Source organism: Anser brachyrhynchus (genome assembly GCF_964034855.1).
Source record: "Anser brachyrhynchus genome assembly, chromosome: 2".
NCBI classification, from domain to species: Eukaryota; Metazoa; Chordata; class Aves; order Anseriformes; family Anatidae; genus Anser; species Anser brachyrhynchus.
This window is the reverse complement of record NC_137695.1, coordinates 102,100,951-102,121,606: the sequence shown is the minus strand read 5'-3', so window position 1 is coordinate 102,121,606 and position 20,656 is coordinate 102,100,951. Positions and strand designations below refer to the sequence as shown.

General features: G+C 37.4%; 1 protein-coding gene across 4 annotated transcripts in view; it reads right to left on the bottom strand.

The window, feature by feature from the left end:
• Nucleotides 1–20,656, bottom strand: part of RTTN (rotatin) — an 89,356-nt gene that overhangs the window by 34,793 nt on the left and 33,907 nt on the right. For all 4 annotated transcript variants that reach the window (XR_013947222.1, XR_013947223.1, XM_080581886.1 and 1 more), the window contains exons 19-29: nt 19,402–19,501; nt 17,495–17,583; nt 15,709–15,826; nt 15,331–15,427; nt 14,542–14,610; nt 14,023–14,211; nt 12,666–12,905; nt 5,308–5,452; nt 3,609–3,763; nt 2,218–2,437; nt 592–720 (exon numbers count right to left, since the gene is read on the bottom strand). Coding sequence is in view for 2 of the 4 variants with exons in the window: in XM_080581886.1 (XP_080438012.1) it covers nt 592–720; nt 2,218–2,437; nt 3,609–3,763; nt 5,308–5,452; nt 12,666–12,905; nt 14,023–14,211; nt 14,542–14,610; nt 15,331–15,427; nt 15,709–15,826; nt 17,495–17,583; nt 19,402–19,501 (1,551 nt within the window). In the remaining 2 variants the exon portion in view is untranslated. The remainder of the gene's footprint in view (nt 1–591; nt 721–2,217; nt 2,438–3,608; nt 3,764–5,307; nt 5,453–12,665; nt 12,906–14,022; nt 14,212–14,541; nt 14,611–15,330; nt 15,428–15,708; nt 15,827–17,494; nt 17,584–19,401; nt 19,502–20,656) is intronic.

The window sequence follows — 20,656 nt, the reverse complement described above, 5'->3', positions numbered from 1 at the left end:
CTTACACCCAACTTTACAAGGTAGTTCTGTAAATAATCAAGGACCAGAATGGTTCATAACGCCACTAATGAGCAAAATAAAAAGACCAACTGGATTTTAACTACTTTTTATTTCAAGTCACTACACTGTACATTTTAAGTTGGTATTAAAAACTTGAAAAAAAAACACAGTTATCCAGGATGCTTATTGTAGAACACTGATTGCACAGAGGAAGGCAGCTAACTTTGTATTCCTTTCTCCATAAGATATGACACTAAATCACATGATTGCAAACCATGGATAGGATTTAAAATTTTTTTTAAGAACATAAATTATCAGTAGTGTAGACATTAACACTGTTGTAGACAGATACTGATATAACTTACAGCCACAAAAATGTCATTGTTCATTATGTTACTATACATATTATTATATGTATGACTAAAATAAATGAATAAATAAATAAAGGATCACATCCAGTCTTTCATCCATGCACTTATGATTTAATTCGTCAGAGGTAGCAGTCTTTCTGCAATGTACTTAATGCTTGTTACAATATATCTGTGCATAGCCTCACAAGTGAGGAGATAAAGGCAACTATAACACACTCACCATATCCTTGGCTTGAGCCATCATTTCATGAGATAAGTGAAGCAAGCAAAGAACTGTACTTTTTGTAACGCCTTTTCCCATGAAGGACATAGCATTTCCTCCCCATTCAACATAAAATGATGAGATGACCTGGGAGTATGCGAAAAAGTTCATGGTAGCTTTACTGTAAACAGCATACAGGTAGAGTACCAACTGTTGTACAAAACTAAAACACAAACTTATGGAAAGATGGCAAACATTATCAAATATACACTTTCAGCTAGATTTTAAAAATGTATTTATAAGTCACTTAGTCATACATTGATTTCCTATATGGTTAAACATCTGAAGCTCATTGAAGAGGCAACTTAAAACCAAACTATATAGCAAAAAATATATAAATAAAAAATATACAACAAAAGACTACAGTGGAATTACATAATAAACACAATATTGAATAGAAACCTGAAAGTTTATTTTTGATTGAAATTTGTCATTTATTGCACCCATTTTTTCTTTCAGATATGCTTGAAACTAAAAATGGAGTTTCTTTCCAAAATTCTGTGTTCAAGAAAATGGGTCATTTCTATTTCTTGTTGTGATTTGAATTGGAATAAATATACTAGCTTTCCATATCAAATTCTGATGAGCAGAAAATAGAGGTCACGGGATCATACTGTTAAATAAATGGTCTTTGACTAAATATATAACCATATATGTTAAAATGAAAATCATGCTGCTTTTAACAAAACATGGCCAAAAAAAATTATTCTTAATACTTATGCTTCAAGATGAACTTTTCTCCCCCAAACATGGCAATTTAAACTTCTCCATTTTTGTTGTTATTCTTTCTTGATGTCCCACCCTACAGGAATTCCTTCCAAATGCAATCTCTTCCCTCCCCCCAAAAGAAACCTAAACTTACTTTAACATTTAGGCCAATTAAAATTGTTTAATTCTTTTGCACATCTTGGCAAGTTAAGACTTTCTCCTAAAACACTACACCATTGTTTCATCACAAGTTTCATTAAAATAATCACCTGTACATAAGCTTCACAGACACCTACCTGGTTGCTATTCGTATCACTGAGAACCTCAGACAAATTAAAGTTACTTTAAGATTTTTTCAAACCTCTACCATTTCAACAGATTTTACTATTTGACGCTAAAAAGAAAGCTTCTAAGAAACAAATGTTGACTTCCCAACAGCAGCAGCATCTTGAATTGCCTCTTTTCTACTTTCTCTGTGTTAATAACTTGCCTGAAGAGTTACTACTGTTAGCCTTCGCCCCCTTTCACGCATGGATTTTGCTTGTGTGAGCATATCTTGGATTTTACTCTTAGTGTTTTAGTTATAAAAAAATACAACACCCATTTGAGCTTTCTTGTCTCTAACTCTTACACAGGGGATGAAGGCACAAGGAATATAACCAACCTTCATAAGAAAACATAATTTTTATTTATTTATTTTTAAAGTACGCATCACTCAACCTGATCTACATTTTTTAGCTATTTACTTATAAGAAATGTACCTTTCAGAGCAATGATATTCACTAGAAGTACAGTGTAAAAATTATGACGTAATTAGTTACACGGTGTTTTACAAGCATTCAGACCAAAAGTTAGGTTATAACATAACCTACTTACCTCAAGAAGACCTGTTAAATATTTCTTACAAATTGTGACAGGTTCAACTGTAGCAGAATATGTACTCCAGTCTGGCAGTGCAGTAACATGAACCATTCCTCGTAATGTTCTCTCCAGTGAGGGAAGTCCATAAAAACGTGGTGCATCTGTTAGTCGTAAGCATTGTAGCAGCTTCAGAGCCAGCTCAGTTCTGAAAGAGCCAGCAAGTTCCAAGCCCTCTCTGGATTAATCGTAAAAAGCAAAAAAAGTATCAACTGTCAGCATGAAGCTATTATAATGAATTGTTTTTACAAGAGGCTGATGCATCATTCTTATTAGTGCTAGTCTGTGAGTCTCAGCATCTCAATTAGTTACTGCTGGCTTATGAAGAAAGTAACATGGACTTAAATTATTATTTATAGCTTCAACCAAGTTCTGAAAGTATAATATTGTAACTGCTTATAACAGGACAGCTTAACCAAAAAAGGACAAGTGAGATAGAACTCTAATTACTGATGAACGTATAAAAGAGCAAGAGTTTTTCAAAAGAATCTCTCAGAAGAGTCACAAAGCTTAATAGCTATGTTCATTCTGGTTCAAGAGACAAATTTTAAAATATTTCCTGCAAGTACAAGACAAACCTGGAAGGGATTTCTATAATCATTTTTCCAGCTGTCAATTCTTTTATGTGTATATATACATATATATATTTATTTTTTTTTTTAAGAGCAACTGGGAAGAATGAAAAAGATAACATTCTAAAAGTATTTTTACAAACAGTTATTTTGTGGTACTTAGCTAAGCAAGTATTATGTCAAGCTGCAATTTTAGCATCTCCTCGAATGCACTTGGATAGAGGGGTTTACTGTGGGAAATATTTTATAAACTCAGAGAAAAATATAATATAAATCAATTTCTGTCTTTGTTTGACTAACAGAAAAAGGTTGGAACTTCATGCTGGGAGAAGCTGACTAATGTGATTTGATATACTCTGTAATATACTCTAGGGCAAAAATGAGTTGGGTGAAAATAGATATTTGTTGATATTCCAGTGTTTTGCTTTCCTATTAATAACTACTACAAAATCAACCAAATTATCGTTAGCTCGTGCAAATTTCCAGCAGTGAAAGAAAAACAGCTCATCTTCTCAATACCATCAATTCATTTATCATTTGTTGAAAAACTGCATACCCTAATACACTAGTGCATAGCCTTCCAAGTTTCTTAATTACCTAATTTTACTGTGAAAACGTCTAGCTAATGCTGATCTTTACTTCAAGAGGAGTATACTACTCCATTTTTCAGATTTACCTTGACTGTACCATGGTATAATTACATTCCAACTCTGACTGAGATACAGTAGCACTACGCATTATGATCCCCAGCCAGAATTAAACAGAATTAAACTCTACCTGTCAGTCACCGACACTGAGCAAAATAACAATGCGTTAAAAAGACGAATGAGTTCTTTATCCAGTTGCTGCCTGACAGCAGTCTGTATTTCATCTATTTCATCCCGCACTTGGGATTCTGGTCGCACAAGAAGGCCCAAAAGGGAATTTGGCTTCTAAAAGAAAAGAATAAAAATACAGTCACATATTGCATTGTTTAAATTCTACTTTAACACACACACTAAAGCCATTTTTTTGTTCAGTGCTTTTAAATCACACATTATAAATCACAAATTCCGCAAGCATTTTAATAAGAATTATTCGTTTTAAAAAAAAAAAGAAAAATGTAAAATTTTCCAGTAATAAACAGTTACTTGAATCTACTAAATATCATAAAATAATCATCCACAGTTAAAGCCTTTAAAATCTCCTGGTATTAATTAACCATATTTGGTAAATTTTATAGGTTTCCCAGTTAACCATACACATTAGAGTACATCAGTTCTATACATAATGAAAAGAAGATTACTAGTAATTTTTTCTTAATGTTTAGACAGCATTTTAAAAGGGGAAAATGCAAGAGCATAGAGACAGTACTTTTCTTAACATGTGATTTGTAAGACCATGAGTGATATCACTTTGAGGACACTATGCCCTTGCTTTGTAAAATACTGTTCTTTACAACAAAAACTTAAACTGCAGTCATGACTTTTATCCTTGGCATCTAACTATTGTTTTTTATACAGCAAGACTGAATTATGTTTTGACAAATACAATAAAAATTGTTTTATATTGTTTTCTTAATCTTAATGTCCTATTTTATACTTTTCAATTTTACACATCTTAAAAGAACAGCATTAGAGAGAACAGATCTCAAAAGTAAAGCACACAAGTCAAAAATCTGAAAGGAAAAAAACCTACATTCTTTCAATATTATACTTGCCATTATATATATATATACTAGCCTATATAATATAAATAAATTGAACTTCCTCAGTGTAAGAAAAATATTTTACTTAAACATATCACAACCATTTAAAATCAAAAGTAAATTGACAGACTCTGAAAACAAAAACTTCTGTCTTAAATTTCAATTCTTGTTCTTAAGCCACAACAGATAATGTTCATTTATATCTTTGTCAAACAGAAGGTTCTAATACGGAACCTCATCCTTTAAGTTACATAGATAATACATATACATAACTAATGTAGTTAACCATACCACAGTTATACACATTCAACTATATGGGAATGTACATGTATATACATACAAATATTTAGCTAACAATATAAATTTATATAGTTATACATTTGTACATAAAGAGCTATGCATAAAGCTATGGATAACTATTATTAACATTTCACATATATATTAACATTTATAAGGTTCTAATTATTTTACTACAGTTACCTACACCAGAGCAAGACAAACACACACAGATGTTGTTTACATTTGGCAAATATAATATTAAAATTTAAAGAAAGAAAATCAAACAACAAGTAAAGGAGAGAAGGAAATTTACTCTTGCTCAAAGTTAACTTTTCCCAACACTTAAAAATGTAGGACAGAAAGTAGCACGGTAATACTACAAGATCTGGCTATTTCATGGCTTTGTTGAGAAAAGTTGTTTTCCTTGAGCAGCTCATCACAAGCAAACCAACAAACCAGTTCAGAGTTACATCATCTTGTACAGCCTACAGTTTCTAGGTATCTTCTTACGTTTTTAAGCAATGATTTCATGATCCACTTTAGATGGTCTACCTCCAAGCTTGCTCTCTGCTCTCTACACAATTTGTTTAAAAATCTTAGGACATCTACCAAAAGCTTCTCATCCTCAGCAGAAGCTGGAAGCACTTGCAGAAACCTGCAATGAAAGCCACAATACTTGTACTTGTAGGGAATTAAAAGACAGTTTAATATCTCAGACTAATAGGGCTGGGTTAACTTGGAAATATGCAGTTACCTATAGCAAATGTGGAATTACCTACAGTAAATATGAATATGACATATTTACATATAGTAAATATGGATTTCTATCAGTTAGATATTTTAAAGCACCTGTATTATATATACTTCACACATAAAATATCAAATATATTTAACAATTAAATCATACTTATATATGATTATATGTTACATATTATAATATACAGTATAATATATATAGTATATGTATTAGGTATTATTATAGCCAATTACTATTACATACATTAAATAGTGTGTTTACATTTAGTAGACATAGAATTGCATATGGGAAAAGAAAGAAAAATCTGAACTCAGTAAAAGAAAGGAGAAAAAAGTATCCTTATAAATATTGTGTTCTTACGTTTTGCCATTTTTGCATACATAAATTACAAAATCACAGAACCACTAAGGGTTGGAAGGGGCTTCTGGAAGTCATCTGGTCCAACTCCCCTGCTCAAGTGTAGACACCAAGAACAGGTGGCCTAGGACCATGTTCAGAAGGCTTTTGAAGACACCCAAGGAAGGAGACTCCACAACCTCCCTGGGCAACCTGTGCAAATGCTCCATCACCCATGCAGTGAAAAAGTGTTTCCTTATGCTTAAACAGAACCTCCTGTGTTTCAATTTGTGCCCATTGCCTCTTGTTTTCTCACTGGGCACCACTGAAAAGAGGCTGGCTCCATCTTCTTTGCAACCTCCTCCAAGTATTTATATACATTGATGAGATCTTTCCTGTACTCCCCTCTTCTCTAGGCTAAACAGTCCCAGCTCTCAACCTTTCTTCACAAGAGATGCTCCAGTCCCTTTTTCACCTTACTGCCCCTTCATTGGGCTCCTTCTAGTATGCCCATGTCTCTCTTGTACTGGAGATCCCAGAAGTGGACACAGTACTCCAAGTATGGTTTCATCAACACCAAGCAAGGGGGAACAATCACCTACCTTGACTAGCAACACTCATTCTAATGCAGTCCAGGATAAAATTAGCTTTCTTTGCCACTAGGGAACACTGTTGGCTCATGTTCAACGTAGCGTCCACCAGGACCCCAAGAGCCTTTTCTGCAGAGCTGCTTCCCAACTTGTAAGCCCCCAGCATGTACAGGTGCATGGGTTTGTTCCTCTCTGGGTAGAGTACTTTGCACATCTCCTTCATGAGGTTCCTGTCAGCTCATTTCTCCAGACTGTCAAGGTCCTCCTAGATGGCAGCATGATCCTCTGGCATACCAGACACTCCTCCCAGTTTTGTAACATTAAAAAAATTGCTGAAGATACACTCTGCTCCATCCTTCAGATAATTAATGAATATATTGAACAGGACCCATTATTGACTATTGCGATACACTGCCGATTACAGGCCTCCAACTACACTTCATGCCACTGATCACCACTCTCCAGGCCCAGCTGTTCAGCCAGTTTTCAAACAGTTTTACCCATCCAGCCAATACCTCCTCAGTTTGTCTATGAGAATCTTATTGGAAATGGTGTCAGAAAGCCTACTGAAATCAAGGCAGAACATCTCCACTGCTCTCCTCTCATATACCAATCCAGTCATTTTCATTGCAGAAGGGTTTCAGCAGGCTAGTCAAGCATGACTTCCCCTTGGTGAGAACATCCTATTCCTGACAATCTTCGTCCTTCACGTGCCCTTCTTGAAGACAGGAGCAACATTTGCTTTCCTCTAGTCCTCAGGCACCACTCCCAATTGCCATGATCAAAGATTATTGAAAGTGGACACAAAATAACATCAGCCAGCTCCCTCAGCACCTGTGGGTGCATCCTCTCAGGGCCCGTGGACTTACATATATCCAGTTTGCTTCTGTATTGCCTGACCTCATCCTCACCAGCAAAGGGTTAATGCCCCTTGCTCCAGCCTTTGCCCAGATTCTGGCATTTCTGAACGCTGGTCTTCCTAGTAAAGACTAAGACAAAGGTGACATTCAGGACTTCAGCCTTTTCCACGTCCTTTGTCACCATGCTCCCTGCCCCATTAAACAGGAGGCCCATGTTCTCCTTAGTCTTCCTTTTGTCACCTATGTACTTATAGGAGATCAAGTTGCCTTTGACATCCCTGGACAGGCTCAGTTCCAGTTGGGTGTTGTCTTTCCTGACTGTAACTCTGCACATTCAGGCAACACCTCTATATTCCTCCCAGATTACTTATCTCTGTTGTCACCTTCTGTATGCTTCCTTCTTGAGTTTTGTCAGGAGGTCCACATTCATCCATGCAAGCCTCCTAGCATTTTTGCCTGACTTCCTGTTTGCTGGGATGGATCTCTCTTGAGCTTAGAAGAGGTGATCCTTGAACATTCATCATTTTTCTTGAGCCCTTCTTCCCACGATAGGACTCTTCCAAGCAGATCTCTGAAGAGGCCACGGTCTCCTCTCCGGAAATCCAGTGTCGTGATCTTACTTTTTCCCCTCCCCGCTTCTCTCAGGATGTTGAACGCCACCATTTCATGGTCAATGGAGCCAAAGTTACCTTTGAGATTCACATTATCCACAAGCCCCTCCTTGTTGGAGAGTACAAGGTCCAGAAGATAGTCTCTCCTTGTTGACCCCTCTATCACTTGGAGTAGGAAGTTGTCATCAATGTTCTCCAGAACTCTCCTGGATTGCTTATGTCCTGCTGTGCTGTCCCTCCAGCAGATATCAGAGCAGCTGAACACTTCCAGGGAAGGGACATTCACAACTTCTCTGAGTATAATATCAAAGATCTTTAATCCTCATCTATAATTTCAGTCAATTCGTTACCTATACCTAGACAGCACTGCATACATTCCAGCTGATCTCTCATATCTAAGGCAACCCCACCTCATCTTCCTGGCCTGTCCTTCCTAAAGAGCCTGTAGCCCTTCTTTGCAACATACCAGTCATGTGAGCCATCCCAGCACATCTCTGTGATCCCAACAATATCACAGCCCCGCAACTGCACACAGATTTCTAATTCCTCCCATTTATACCTCATGCTACATGCATGTATGTACAGTATTGGCAGATTTAAATTGACAAATAAACCAATACTGGAAACCAATACTAATTACTTTAGTATATCCTGCCATTTGCTGTTACTGATTCTTCTGACCTTTCCAATGTATTTTTTTAGGCAATTTTACAATTGTTACTAACAAATTTTTGGAAGTAGTAAAAGTTCATGGAGCTAATTCCTCACACAGATATAAGCAGATATGTATAATCATCTCTATATTCAGCTGAATCCCAAGCTACAGGAAAACAAACACACACACGCAAACATTTTTTCTCATTTGCATTTAGTGAAAATTTTGAAAGACTGCAAAAATTAACTTTTACTTGGCTTTGGTCAACTAAGCAACCAAAATAACATGGGTTTTACATGCTGCACCAAAACCATCAGTAGGTTATGAGAACTGTTGTAGCTTGAGCTCAGCAGGGAACAAACCACCCCGTTCCCTTTCCTAAATAGTATATAAAATAAGATTTCCAGCCCAGATGTTAGGATCACAGTTTGGAGGGATAAACAAAACAAAAAAAAAAGCCCCACAAAACAGTAAACAGAATTTGTGCTGTAGTTCAGGCAACACTTCCTAATGCCAATTAGAACTAAGTGGACTTATGCTTTGAATCACAAGACTGTAGGCTCTAACCTGAGCTGCAGAGTGAGAACTAGTGGAAAACTGCAGTGCAATGAATAACCCTTGCTGAGAGGTAGATTATATTCAGATTCAGCATGAGGGCTTTAAACTAGGTAAGAAGGGGGACGGGGCTGAAAGAAGGCTTGTTGGAGCTGTGCCAGGGGGAACAATGGCAAGGCCGGGGGAGAGGGCAATGGCCCGACTGAAGTGCATCTACACTAATGCACGCAGCATGGGTAACAAACAAAAGGAACTGGAAGCCATCGTGCAGCAGGCAGGCTATGACTTGGTTGCCATCACGGAAACGTGGTGGGACCACTCTCATGGCTGGAGTGCTGCAATGTCTGGCTATAGGCTCTTCAGAAGGGACAGGCAGCACAGAAGGGGTGGTGGTGTGGTTCTCTCTATATTAGAAAGTGTTTTGATGTTGAGGAACTTGAGGCTGGGAATGATAAGGTTGAGTCCCTATGGGTTAGGATCAGCGGGAAGGCCAACAAGGCAAACATCCTAGTGGGGGTCTGTTACAGATTGCCAAACCAGGATGAGGAGGCGGATGAGGAGTTCTAGAGGCAGCTGGCAGAAATTGTGAAAACGTCAGCGCTTGTTCTCGTGGGGGACTTCAACTTCCCAGACATACCCTGGAAGCACAACACAGCCCAGAGAAGCAGTCTAGGAGGTTTCTGGAGAGCGTGGAAGATAGCTTCCTGAGGCAGCTGGTTAAAGAGCCTACCAGGGGAGGTGCCCCGCTAGACCTTCTGTTCACAAACAGAGAAGGACTGGTGGGAGATGGGGTGGGCGGGAGCTGTCTTGGGCAGAGTGATCACAAAATGGTAGAATTCTCTATTCTTGGCGAAGTCAGGAAGGGGACCAGTAAAACCGCCGTCTTGGACTTCCGGAGGGCTGACTTTGAGCTGTTCAGCACACTGGTTGGCAGAGTCCCTTGGGAGGTGGTTCTGAAGGGCAGAGGAGTCCAGGAAGGCTGGGCACTCTTCAAGAAGGAAATCTTAATGGCTCAGGAGCGGTCTGTCCCCACGTGCCCAAAGATGAGCCGGCGCGGAAGAAGACCGGCCTGGCTGAACAGAGAGTTGTGGTTCGAGCTTAGGAGGAAAAAGAGGGTTTATAATCTTTGGAAAAGAGGGCGGGCCACTCAAGAGGGCTATAAGGATGTTGCGAGGCTGTGCAGGGACAAAATTAGAAGGGCCAAAGCTCATCTGGAGCTCAATCTGGCTACTGCCGTTAAAGATAACAAAAAACGTTTTTACAAATACATCAACACAAAAAGGAGGACTAAGGAGAATCTCCATCCTTTACTGGATGCGGGGGGAAACTTAGTTACAAGAGATGAGGAAAAAGCTGAGGTGCTTAATGCCTTCTTTGCCTCTGCCTTTAGTGGCAAAACCAGTTGTTCTCTGGATACCCAGTACCCTGAGCTGGTGGAATGGGATGGGGAGCAGGATGTGGCCCTCACTATCCATGAGGAAATGGTTGGCGACCTGCTACAACACTTGGATGTACGCAAGTCGATGGGGCCAGATGGGATCCACCCGAGGGTATTGAGAGAACTGGCGGAGGAGCTGGCCAAGGCGCTTTCCATCATTTATCAGCAGTCCTGGCTATCAGGGGAAGTCCCAGTCGAATGGCGGCTAGCAACTGTGACACCCATCTACAAGAAGGGCCGGAGGGTAGACCCGGGAACTATAGGCCTGTTAGTTTGACCTCAGTGCCAGGGAAGCTCATGGAGCAGATTATCTTGAGTGTCATCACGCGGCACTTGCAGGGCAACCAGGCGATCAGGCCCAGTCAGCATGGGTTTATGAAAGGCAGGTCCTGCTTGACAAACCTGATCTCCTTCTATGACCAAGTGACATGCTTAGTGGATGAGGTCTACCTTGACTTCAGTAAGGCTTTTGATACCGTTTCCCACAACATTCTCCTCAAGAAACTGGCTGTTCATGGCTTGGACTGGCGTATGCTTCGTTGGGTTAAAAACTGGCTGGATAGCCGGGCCCAAAGAGTTGTGGTGAACGGAGTCAAATCCAGTTGGAGGCCGGTCACTAGTGGAGTCCCCCAGGGCTCAGTACTGGGACCAGTCCTCTTCAATATCTTTATCGATGGTCTGGATGAGGGGATTCAGTGCACCTTCAGTAAGTCTGCAGACGACACCAAGTTAGGTGCGTGTGTTGATCTGCTCGAGGGTAGGAAGGCTCTGCAGGAGGATCTGGCTAGGCTGGAGCGATGGGCTGAGGTCAACTGTATGAAGTTCAACAAGGCCAAGTGCCGGGTCCTGCACCTGGGGCACAACAACCCCAAGCAGAGCTACAGGCTGGGAGAGGAGTGGTTGGAAAGCTGCCTGGCCGAGAAGGACCTGGGAGTACTGGTTGATAGGCAGCTGAATATGAGCCAGCAGTGTGCTCAGGTGGCCAAGAAGGCCAACAGCATCCTGGCTTGTATAAGAAGCAGTGTGGCCAGCAGGTCTAGGGAAGTGATTGTCCCCCTGTACTCGGCTCTGGTGAGGCCCCACCTTGAGTACTGTGTTCAGTTTTGGGCCCCTCGCTACAAGAAGGACATGGAGGTGCTCGAGAGAGTCCAGAGAAGGGCAACGAAGCTGGTGAGGGGTCTGGAGAACAAGTCTTACGAGGAGCAGCTGAGGGAGCTGGGGTTGTTCAGCCTGGAGAAGAGGAGGCTCAGGGAAGACCTCATCGCTCTCTATACGTACCTTAAAGGAGGCTGTAGAGAGGTGGGGGTTGGTCTATTCTCCCACGTGCCTGGTGACAGGACGAGGGGGAATGGGCTAAAGTTGCGCCAGGGGAGGTTTAGGTTGGATATTAGGAAGAGCTTCTTTACTGAAAGGGTTGTTAGGCATTGGAATGGGCTGCCCAGGGAAGTGGTTGAGTCACCATCCCTGGAGGTCTTTAAGAGACATTTAGACGTTGAACTTAGTGATATGGTTTAATGGAGGACTTGTTAGTGTTAGGTCAGAGGTTGGACTAGATGATCTTGGAGGTCTCTTCCAACCTAGACGATTCTGTGATTCTGTGATGTGACTCTCCCATGCCTTCCAGCTACATTGGGTGCAGCCAGAACAAAGTCATGCTTGCTTTCAAATATCTCTTTCTGTGCTGTTAAAGATCTATTTGCAAACACATAGATGATGCATTTTAAGAGTAGTTTTACTTTACTCCTAAAACAAAGAAAAACCATGCACAAACCAAACACTCAGAAAATCAGAAATTAAAAAAATAATTAAAACAACATACAACCAAAGTCAACATTAATATAACCTGTTTAATCTGTGCTTAATCCCTTCTATCAGCTTTTGGAAGTACAAAGAAACTGAATTCAACTACAGGATCACATAATATTTTTCTGTAAGACCATTCTGACTGATTACATGCACAATCGGAATCAAAAAAAACAATTCCACTAAGCTGAAGATATGAAAATTATGAAATTTATGGTTTAAAAATCATACTATTAATTCATTCTTGTAGTCAGTATGCTTACCTATTTATTGCTTTTTGCCAAACGAAGCTCTTCAAAGTGTTTCGACAAGACCCAGAGATGCATTTTAAAGCAAGTCTGTCATTCAGAACATAAAAACTCAGCCTAGTGAGAGCAGCCCTAACATCTCTGTGGGATACTGCCTGAATGATTGAATTAAGACAGTCCTGCAGTCCATAGGTTGTGTGAGTTATTTTCAGTATAAGAATGTCTTCTGAGGATAGTTTTAGCATGTCTAAAAATCTGAAAAGGCGTAAGAGAAAAATGATTAACAACTAGTATCTTTATAAAATATTTCAGTGAGTGCTGACTCCTTCACTTTCCAGTTCAGATGAGAAGACAAACCCTCAAATGCCTTAAAAATATATTTCTGTTAACCAATCCCTTCCCCTTTCTTTTTTGCCCTCAACAAAAACCAAACAGAAAAACGTTAAAAAACCCACAACCACAAATCATCAACAACACCCCACCCCGCTACATTCAAATCCTCAGTTTTTTAGTTTTTTTGGTAAGAGGGCACCTCTCAAAAAGTTATTTGAAAGGTGTTATTCACAAGGTTTGTAATGAACTTTTCCTCCATGGTGTTGTAGATGTTGACCTCTTAGACTATACCATCTTCTTTTTAAGAAATTGCTATGGTTTTGACTAAGGCAATTTAAAATAAAAATAGTTTATCAAACCAATGACTGCAAAGTTACCTCTGGCTCAGAACCATTCTATTTACTCCTCAAAATTGTAGGACCCCTTAAAGTACACAAGCAAAAATGAAATATTGTCAAGATGGACAGAAACACAGAAACAAGCATTTCAATCCTATTAAATCAATCACATTTTAAGACTGTGTACAAAATAGTCTCGAAGAGAAACCATGCTAACCAAGAGCTAACTAAAGGATGTAAAGAGTTTTCTTGACTATCTATGATGATTCTCAGGTATTACCATTAAAAGGAATAATTATTTAAAATTTAAATTTGCCAAGAAAGAGAGAAGAAAATACAGGTCATGCAGTGATGAAGGGGGGATAGAAGATAGCTCCTTAAAAAAAAAAAAAAGCATAATGAAAGAACAGAAACAAGAATTTAAGTTTCTTATTGTTTAAAATTGTGTGAAAGGAGTCAAACCACCAATAAAAGTTGGATAAAGCTCTAGAATTCTTGCTTAAATACAAATTAGGTAAAACATTAGCTATGACAACATATCTACAACCTCCTGGGATGTGATCATTTACATTTAGAAGATAGCATTCTCAAAGCATGAACAGCTTGAACTGCTGTTTCAAGTTGGAAACTCATTTAAACTGGAAGGAACACTAATACGATTGAAATACATTAGGATTTAGAATCAAGATAGAATAGCTCACGTTTCTGCTTGCTTCTCATAGTTTGTCAGTTGCAATAGGTTTTCAATCCCGTGGTACCACGACAGATTCCAAGCCATCTTTAGCATATCTGACACTGGTTTCATAGCCAAGCACTCAGAAGACAAAGGCACCACAACAGAATTAGGGCTAACTGCATGATGAGCAGTGATTTTGACTGGCAGATGATATCTTTAAATAAATAAATGAGTAAATAAACAATTAAACATATAAACAACTACTAAATGCTCTATTTAAGCAAGCTTTTAAATTTTATAAATAAAAGTTCTTAAAACTCTTTGTCAGAGAATAAAAGGCTGGGAGAAAAACTCCACATTTAACACTTAAAAGTGCAGACAACTTTGGATTTAACATTAAATGTTTCCCTTTGCTCTCCCATCTCTATCCTTTAGGGAGGACAGCAAATGGAAAGGACTGAAGTTGGCTGTAAAGAAACAAAACAAAAATCCACACCAAAAAAAAAAAAAACAAAGCAAAACAAAAGCAACAACCAACACTTACCGCCTAACAACAGCAACAGGCAAACTGAAGGCAGGTAGACCAGTACCATTACTGGTTATGCCATCAGCCCTGCAAGAAAGAGATTAAGCTATTACTCTCGATTTTTTAATTTTGGTTTACTACTAATGCTGCACTTTTTTATTATTCAGATATAGCTGCTTTTTCCTACAAGTAGCTGTTTACGAAGTCATCACTGAATACATTTGTGTTAACAAACATTGTTTCTTCATGATTATGCAGCATTAAGACTGTTCTTAGCTCACATACATATGAAAATATGCATGAGAATTCTTTTCAGTACATTATACGTGTGAATTCTAAGAACATTTTTATTCCTGAAGTACACGCACATTTCAAATAATAAAATATTGTAAGCTGAAGTCTTCTGGTTTAAGGACAACCACTACCAAGCCAAAATAAATAGAAATCTAATTAAGTTAAAAAAACACCACAACTATAGCTAGCTATTTGATTGGTATAGCTTCCATTTTTGGAAAACATGGATTAGAGAACTATCAGGTGTTTCTGAAAATGAAAATAAATATAAGTACAAAGTACTTAAACTGCAAAAACATGCCAGGTAGATCTACATAACAGGCAATCCAAAAAATTTGTTTGACCTACAAATACAAACAATTTTCTTGACCTACAAATAGGTAATACATGCAATTTGGGACATATTAAAGTTTGAGGGATAATTTATTTGAATATATACATATATAACTGATTTTCAGGAAAACCTTAAATCTTGTTTAGAGATAATGCCAATAAATAATTGTTTTTTCATACCATGTGTCCGTTCTTGCTACTTCGTCAAACAACAGAAGACAAAGCAATACTGTAGTTTCCATTAAAACAGCTTGATCATTTTGGAATATCAGGGAAACTGAATGAAACAAAGATATTTTTAAAATTTGTTAGGAAAATACTGACATTTAATAATACATCAAAGAACAGTGGCTAAAACCAACTTTTTTCCACAACCATTTTGCTAACATCTGCAACAGATGCCACAACATGACTAACACTAGCAAACAGTGATTTCTTTAAAATATTACGGACACAGAAGCTAGCCACGGTTCTTAAGAAGGCTTTTGGTTAAACATCTAATCATATATCACGTATTTTCTATCTACCTATGTATTAAATTCAAAATAGAATCCTTACCTCTGAAGAGCAAAAGCAACAAAGATGATTGCTGTGCTAGAGACAAACGAACAACTGGATCAGCATACACAAGTTTCCGTAAGAGTGTCAGACAGGGTAAGGCTATGGATTCCATTACCTGCAAAAACAACAACAAAAAAATTAAATAGAGATATCGATTAGGATGATCTGTTAAGGAATGCTCTATATGAATTGTCATGCTATGAACCAATACATTCTACTACTTATACCAGAGCAACCTAGAACTTTCTTAGACAAGGAAATTTTATCTAGGTGATAACTGCATATTCATTAGAAAATACTTAATAACTTCTAGTTTTATTTTATTGGTATGTTTGGTAAGAGGTTATTTTTTCTGGTTTCTGGCCTTGTAACACAGTTGTAACTTTTGCTTCCAAAGTATGTATTTTTAAGAAGTACATATATGAGCTGAAGGATTTCAAAAAACTACTTACTCATAAGCTCTTTTTTGTTTGTTTGTTTTTTTAATGCAAATAGCTTACTGCATCAGATTGATTCTCTGATCTTTCATATCAGGGAATCCAAGAAGAGAATGCAGCTTTCTAGAAGTCAAATTATTGGTGAATAGCCAAAAATAGACCAAAGAAACTTCTGGTAAAGAATGAGAAGACACCATGTCCTTCACAGGACATTACTTTGCTTGTCTGAGACTCTACCTTTAAATTTTGTTTTGTAAACTCCATCACCAAACGCAGTTTGGTTTAATATGCAACAGATAAAAGCCCTGCTTATTTAACATAGGAAAAAAAATTCTGCACAGCTGTATACAAAGTCTTAATTAAATTAAGCTTTTTCCCTCTACTAAATACTGCATCCTTTTCTTGTAGACACTTCTCTAAGATAATACAAGTTTTTTTGGTTTTGTTTTGTTGTTTGTAAGAAGAATTCCACAATAATAATAATAAGCTAAGCAACTTATAGCCTAAATAAACTTACATAAAGTGATTGTAAATTATGAATTTCAGGAAAATTCAAGCACCAGATTAGATGTATTACAACATTGGAAAACTTTCTCATCTACAACAAATACACACTCAACTATAAATGTGATCTTATCTACCAGGACTTTACTGGTTAGGTGATCTTCTATTGGTCAGAAAATTACTCCCCAAATGTAACCTGACATATATTTTCACTTGCTATGAACATAATCTTCTAAACTAAAGAGGGTAGATTTTAATTAGATATTAGGAAGAAATTCTTTACTCAGAGCGTGGCGAGGCATTGAAACAGGTTGCCCAGAGAAGCTGTGGATGCCTCATCCATGGCAGTGTTCAAGGCCAGGATGGATGGGGCTTTGAGCAACCTGGTCTAGTAGTGCCCGTGGCAGGGGTCACTACATGATCTTTAAGGCTCCTTCCAATCCAAACCATTCTATGATTCTAATTTTTAATTATATTTTGCTTCGGGTCTTAAATTCAGAGACTATTATTATTATAGACGAGACTTTTAAATTTATTAAAAACTACTTTTTTGGTCTCTACTTAGAAACCTCACAGAAGTTTTGATTTATTTCAGAACCACATCACCCAACACAGTCTGGCCAACTATTATAATTGGTAGACAAACCAATACTTCTCTCATTAAGTGGATCTTGCCTTTATCAAAAATTGAATAAATACATATTGCAATTCCAAATGTTACTAAATATTTGTATTCTGTGTAGAATTAAAGTACAAAGAAAGTTGGAGTTTTAAATACAAAAAAAAGCAAATATTACCACTGTCATGCTGTGCAACTTTTGCAGAAAAAACAACAATTTTACCTTGCCATCCACATGTACACATTCATTAAGGTAAGCCAAAATCTTTTCTATCACACCCAGCTTTTTCACAACGCCATGCATTTTGGTATCTGTAGGAAAAACAAAAGATAGTTAAGAACCACTGCTTCTACAACAATTTAACCCTGAACTTCTTTCTGCATTATCACAAACTGTTGTTGTTGACAAGTTTCTAAAATTCTTCTGTTACTTAGCAAGTACAAATCCAGCTCTAAGGCAAGCCTGCCCAAACTGTTGCCTTGTCACCAATCTTTCTTTAGCTTAGACATCCCAAAGAATACTAGAACGCATAAATATTAACTAGTCCTTCTAAAAAACTTGACAATAACCGTGCAAATTGTGCAGTTAGTTTTAGACACAGGTGTCTACATAACAAGTGAAAAAGAGTACAGATGCTCACATTACTAAACAGTCATCACAGCACAAATTTTAGATAATATTCTCCAAGGCAAAAATAAATAAATAAAATAAAACCTGCACTTCATTTGCAATGATCTGACTATAGTAGCTTCTTGGATGGTTGTCTCAAAGTTTTTATGGGAAAATACTTAGGATATTTATGCCCCACAATTAAAGTGATCCCAAGTGCAACACAATTTCCTATAAGGATTTCGTTTGTAATATTTGGATACCTTTCAACAGTTTAATATTGAACTAAAAACGGTATTTACAAAATCTCATTCATCCTAAAAGTATTTTCCACCTACCTCACCGTTCAGAACATCTGGTTTAAGAACATTCAACAACAACAAAAAAGCCATGTTATTTGGGTTGGTTGGTTTATTTTCATTTTTTGTTTTAAATAACGTGATTTTTCATATGAAATTTGTCATAAGACAGATACATTTTCTCCTTTTTAATTTTATCCTATGCTCCCTTTCATAATTGGTATCTGAAAACTTTACCAGCTGCAGCTAGATATATTTTTACTATTCAAAGGAGACATTTCCTCAGTTGTGCAATAATTTTTTTCTGACAAGAAAAAAAAAAAAATCAATTTTACTACTGTCTAAGACCTGATGTTCCCATGGTGGAAAGAACTATTTTCTGTCATTAGGATTTTTGTTCCTTGAACAAAACCTATGCTTGCACCAGATTGAGAGAAAACCAAAACAAGTAGAGAGCAAACTTCGAGGTTATGATCTTGCATTGAGCCAAATAATGCTCTACTCAAGACTGTTTACTTTTTTTTTTTTTAATTTAATCAGATCATCTTTACCAGATTTCATCATTTTTCCCCCATGTGAGCAACATGATTATAAAAGAAACAAACAAAAAACACGATGCAAATTTATGCACCAATCACTTAAATAAAGTCATAAAGAAAGAGTATAACAGGAACGCTTTTCCTGCAAACATACTAGATTAAATGCCACGGGGAGTCTGCATCTTGATATTGATAGAGGGTAAAAGTGTGGAAGCTTAGAGTTTACTGAACAACATTCACACAAATGACATTTCAATCCATTTTAGTTACTTCGATAACCTCAAAATAAAGGAAGACATTTAGGATGTTGAAGAAATTCTTCATTACATGTAAAATACCTTTAACTAGCCCATGTAATTGATTGGCCTTCCCAATTAAAATGCAACAACACTAAAGATATGTTTACATTTTATAGCGATCATTGTTTATATTTTATAGTGATCATCACCCCAAACACAAGACAGAGTATCTAAGTTAGCAAAAGGAAAAATTTGAAGCACTGTTAGCTCTAAAACAAATCAACAAAGTCAGTACACTGTTGTTTACAATAGTGTTAAATTTTGGTCCAACAATATATATATAAAACCTACAAGAAGCATCCTCAGCAGAAATGTACACAAAAATTAGAAAAACAAGTTCACATAATGGTCAACACGTAAATACAATTTTTTTGATAACTTACCTTGTAAAATGATGGCTAGCTGCTCAGCTGCAGACTTCCGTAAAACTAGGTCAACAGCATCAGAAGTCAGGATGTCATAAAGCTTTTCAACAGTTTCTACCTAAAAGTGAAAATACATTAGATTCACATGCAGTACGCTATTGTAAAACAAGGTAACTAGACACTTTTCCTAACAAAATAGGAAATCACAGAATGGTTGAGGCTGGAAGGGTCCTCTGAAGGTCATCTGGTCCAACTCCCCTGCTGAAACAACTGAGCTGTGGCCACCTACAGCAGGTTTCTCAGGACTGCGTCCAGAAGGCTTCTGAAGATAGCCATGGAAGAAACCTCCACAACCTCTCTAGGAAACCTTTGCCAGTGCTTCATCAACCACACAGTAAAAACGTGTTTCCTAATGTTCAAACAGAACCTCCTGTGTTTCAGTTTGTACCCACTGCCTCTAGTCATCTCATTGGGCACCACTGAAAATAGGCTGGCTCCAACAAAATAAAGATTTTTTGTTAGAAAGCATTTGATTAGATTCTGCATGCATGTAATAAAGGAATAGGTTTTAATCTTTTTGCAACAAATCTCTAATTCCTAAAATATATAGAGTAGCTCCTGATGAACAATAGAAGTGGATGTCTAATAAATAACATTCAGTTTATGCAGGGCTACAGAAAGCTCAAAACTACACAGAAATGCTAGAATACGCTTTTTAAGTCTCTGCCATTAGTCCCCTTCAATAACGGTACAGGAATTACAATCATCCCAGAAACCCAGATATGAAGCTTTCAGATTGCATTTTTTGGAGGATGTAGGGAAAGAGTATAAATCAAGTATACAATGAGTGATTAGAATAATTTTTAATCAGAGGGGAAGGATCTTAACAATTGTTTGACGTATTATTGTTAATCTGAAAATGCTGAGGGTAAAGAAGGAAGAGAATATGGAAAGGAAGTGGTTAGAAAAACAGCTTAACTGATTGAATGCAGGGAGAAAAATTTTCACACAGGTCAAATACTTGTGATTTGTTTTTCATTTTGAAAAAGCAGCAATACTAAGAGAACAGACAGCATTTTGCAATGTTTTTAAATATTTCATATTGGAAAAAAAATTTGCCTTTTCCAGTAAAAAAAAAAATGGATTTTGTGGAAAAAAATCTGTGACAAAAATCAGACTCTACTCATGCACAATGAAATTGCTGTAAGCAGGGCAGACCTGCACCCTTTGTACTTAAGTCTTGTTGTTAATTTATCTGCAACGAAAAAAAATG